The sequence below is a fragment of the Bison bison genome, unplaced genomic scaffold (assembly GCF_000754665.1).
Source record: "Bison bison bison isolate TAMUID 2011002044 unplaced genomic scaffold, Bison_UMD1.0 scf7180017864142, whole genome shotgun sequence".
Taxonomy (NCBI): domain Eukaryota; kingdom Metazoa; phylum Chordata; class Mammalia; order Artiodactyla; family Bovidae; genus Bison; species Bison bison.
The window spans coordinates 774,622-778,465 of record NW_011494714.1 but is presented as its reverse complement, the minus strand read 5'-3'; the positions used below and the strand labels follow the sequence as shown (position 1 = coordinate 778,465).

At 53.7% G+C, this 3,844-nt stretch overlaps 1 protein-coding gene across 3 annotated transcripts in view; it reads left to right on the top strand.

Annotated features, from left to right (window-relative positions):
• Positions 1-1,478: 1,478 nt before the first annotated feature.
• The window catches only part of SNX22 (sorting nexin 22), a 7,870-nt gene continuing 5,504 nt past the window's right edge, over positions 1,479-3,844 (top strand). For all 3 annotated transcript variants that reach the window (XM_010840202.1, XM_010840204.1, XM_010840203.1), the window contains exon 1: positions 1,479-3,572. In XM_010840202.1, the coding sequence (XP_010838504.1) occupies positions 3,525-3,572 (48 nt within the window). In that variant the 5' untranslated portion in view covers positions 1,479-3,524. The remainder of the gene's footprint in view (positions 3,573-3,844) is intronic.

Sequence of the window (3,844 nt, the reverse complement as noted above, 5' to 3'; positions counted from 1 at the left end):
AAAGTATACAGGAAACAAACTTCTCCTTTGACAGTAATAACTGCTCTGGAGTGTACATCATGTCAGGTGTTCCTCTTTACAGGAAAATAGTCTCTGGACGTGGTTTTATCTCCCCAAAGATATAAATGTCTCCAGATCCAGGATTTGTTTTTCTTTTGAATCTTTATACTCATGTATGAATGAAATCGGAGAAGGCAATGGCACCCCACTCCAGTACTCTTGCCTGGAAAATCCCATGGACGGAGGAGCCTGGTAGGCTGTAGTCCATGGGGTCGCAAAGAGTCGTACATGACTGAGCGACTTCACTTTCACTTTTCACTTTCATGCACTGGAGAAGGAAATGGCAACCCACTCCAGTGTTCTTGCCTGGAGAATCCCAGGGACGGGGGAGCCTGGTGGGCTGCCGTCTCTGGGGTCGCACAGAGTCGGACACGACTGAAGCGACTTAGCAGCAGCAGCATGAATGAAATGCCATGGAGTAAGGATCTGCGGCTTCCCAGGTGGCACCAGTGGTAAAGAACCCGCCTGTCACTGCAGAAGACACAAGAGATGCTGGTTTGATCCCTGGGTGAGGAAGATCCTTGGAGGACGGCATGGCAACCCACTCCAGTATTTTCGCCTAGAAAATCCCACGGACAGAGAGCCTGGCGGGCTATAGTCCATAGGGTCACACAGAGTCAGACTCGACTAAAGCGACTTAGCATGCAAAAGGAGCTGCATATTTCCTACAAGATATTTCACATCAGGTGCATCAAATCTCCTATAACTGGGAATGAAAATCCATTGATTTGAGACTTCTCAGGAACATCTGAAAATTGAACAAATGAATAAGGTAGATGACCGTCTGCAGAGACAGGGTAACAGACAGTGAGAGCTAGGTGTCTGCCTCCGCAGGTGGGAAGAGGATTCCTGTTGTCCCTCCGCAAGCTCTCCTGTAACCCTTCAGCAACGCTGCTCCCTTCCTGCCTCTTTCCCAGGCCTTCCCTCCTGTTCCCAGGCTTTATCCAACAACCCACTCCCCACCACAACTGCCCCCCCACCTTTCATTCATATATATAATCTTTCAAGCAACAAATATTTCTTCTGGGTGTCCACTACCTGCTTGGACCATGGTGGTAAACTGCTGGCAAGAGACCATGTCCCTGAGCCGATGGTACTGAATCTGGATGCTGAGTTGGGGACACCAGGGAGAAACACAATTTAAAAAAAATAGTAGGGCTTGGCTGGTAGCTCAGATGTAGCATCCACCAGCAATGCAGGAAACCCCAGTTCGATTCCTGGGTCGGGAAGATCTGAAGAAAGGACAGGCTGCCCACTCCAGTATTCTTGGGCTTTCCTGGTGGATCAGATGGTAAAGAATCTGCCTGCAATGTGAGAGACCTGGGTTGGATCCCTGGGTTGCGAAGATCCCCTGGAGGAGGGCATGGCAACACACTCCAGTATTCTTGATGAGAATCCCCATGGACAGAGGAGCCTGGTGGGCTACAGTCCATGGGGTTGCAAAGAGTTGGACATGGCTGAGCGAATAAGCACAGCACAACAGTAATACTGGATTAAGTGCAGAGACAGGGTGCTATAATAGGCTGGTAAGGAAGGAAGGCATCTTTGAAGAGGTGAGTTTTAGGCTAAGGATTGGAAGCTTTAGGCAAAGCCCACCAGGTGTTACACGGAGATGAAACAGTGAGTATAAATGACCTGAGGCAGAAGGAGCTTGTTAGGTTTGACAACTGGAAGAAGGTCACTGAGTCTGGAGCCCCATGCCAGAGACGGGAGGAGAGAAAATGAGATATGGAGGCTGGGCCAGGTCATTTAGAGCTCTGGAGAGCGGGGTTGGGGGGAAAGGGGGGGGGTTTGTTTTAAGCATAATGCAAAGCCTTTGGACAGTGTTAAGCAGAAACCTTGATAGTCGGTGCTGCTAGGTATAGAGTGGACTTTGTATGAAGGAGAGCAGCGAGAAAGAAAGGCGAGGTCCATTAGAAGATGTAGAAGATGTGGCAGCAATCTGGGTGGTAGGAATAGAGGGCAGACCTTCCTTAGGATGGGTGACCAAGAAGTTTAGAGGTCTGAGCATTCCCAGAGAGGACTAGAAGTGCAGGGTCCCTGACTGGAGAGAGACTAGAGAGCAAGGGAGGAAATGAAATCCCAGCACTTCTCCTCATGTTGGGTCATTTCCCTTCTAGGAAGTTTCAGCTTCCTGATTCTGGCACCCTTGTGAGATGGAATTTGGGAGGAAATGGTGTAGGACATGGTATTGATGAGACTTGCTTGTTCCCATATGGGGTCCTCCTCTCAGCCTCTCTGGGGGCTGAGCTGGGAATGGGAGTAGGGGGTTTCTGCTCCAGCTCTGCAGCACCTCTGCACTGAGGAGGGAGGGAGTGACCCCATGGTCCCCCAACCCCAACTGCAAAGACAGGTACTCTGCTTGCTGCACCTTCCCACCATGAAGCCTTCTGCTAGGTATGAGTTCTCGGAGGCAGGAGCCTCCGCCTTCCTCCACTGCCCCCAAGATTCTCTGGGGAGAAGTCAGTGGAATGAAGGCTTGTGCTGAATGGGACAGCTCCCTTATGGGGGCGGGGAAGAGCGCTGAGAGCTGGGAGCAGAAGCCCCTACTAGCACAGGTGAGAGAGTTCTGGATTAAATCCTGCCACAGACCCAAAAAGATTCTGCCAGAAGAATGGGCAAGAGCAGTGTAGTGTCACCTGCCACAGCCCTCTTCCCCATCCATCGTCCTGTACACCAACACCACCCGCCTATGTCTCCAGGATGAGCTCACAAACTGCCATTTTCTCGAAATCTCTGCTGAAGGCTTAGCAGGGATCTTCTCACTCACATTCCTACACTCTCCTGAGGGAGGCATATTATCCCAGTTTTGCAAACGAGCACAGAGATAGAAGTTGGGGAAACCCATGTTGTCTGACTTCTAAAGCAGAGCCTTTGTCCCTGCACTGCCTCTCCCCAACCTGATGCAAGTTTGGGCTGAAAGATGATTGAAATGGAGGAAATTAGGTTTTCAAATTTGAAAACCTAATGGTGGGGCCTGTGAATGCTGGGGGAGAGGGGAAATCAAAGCCAGCGTGCGTCGAGGTGGAAGGAAGGACATGGAAGTGCAACCTGGTCCTGGGAAAGGGTGTGAGGAATGCAAGGGACGTCCCTGGTTGGTCTGGGCCCAGCTTCCCTGCTTGCCCAGCATCCATAGGTGCTTACAATCCTTAGTAGGCGTTCAAAGAAGAGCAGGTGAAATTGAGCTAGCCCGCAATCCTGGCAATCACTGCGCACTCGATGAATGTGGACACGTTGACAAAAGGATGCCTCTCTGCTGAAAGGTCCCCACGCACTGCCGTCCCACTAGGCTCAAAGGGCCGCGCCTGCTTCCCGCCGCCGGGGGTCCAGCCTAATCGGCCCCTTGCAGGACCCGGCGGCGCGCGGGAACGCCCGGGGCGGGGCCTGCAGGCTCGAGGAGGCGGGGCTGGCCCGCAGGGGTCTAGGGTCCGCTTTCCGAGAGTTTGGCTGCGAGCTGCGCGCTGATGCTGGAAGTTCACATCCCGTCGGTGGGCCCCGAGAAAGGCCACATGGTGAGCAAGGACAGTGGATGGGAAGGGGCGCGGGGACCCACCGAATTTCCCCGCTCCGAATGCAACGGGGACCCCGCATTCCGGGCTCCGGCGCCCGAGCGCGGCGGCCCAGGCGGTCGGGGGACACCCTGGCGAGGGTTTCTGGGCGCTGGGGTTTGCTAGCCCTGCCGACGGCGGTCCCGGCTCCTGAGGGACTGACTGCACCGGGCAGAGTCCCCAAGTGTGTGGGAGCGTGGGAGGGTCCCTGGAGAGCAGCGGCGCTCCCAGGCCGC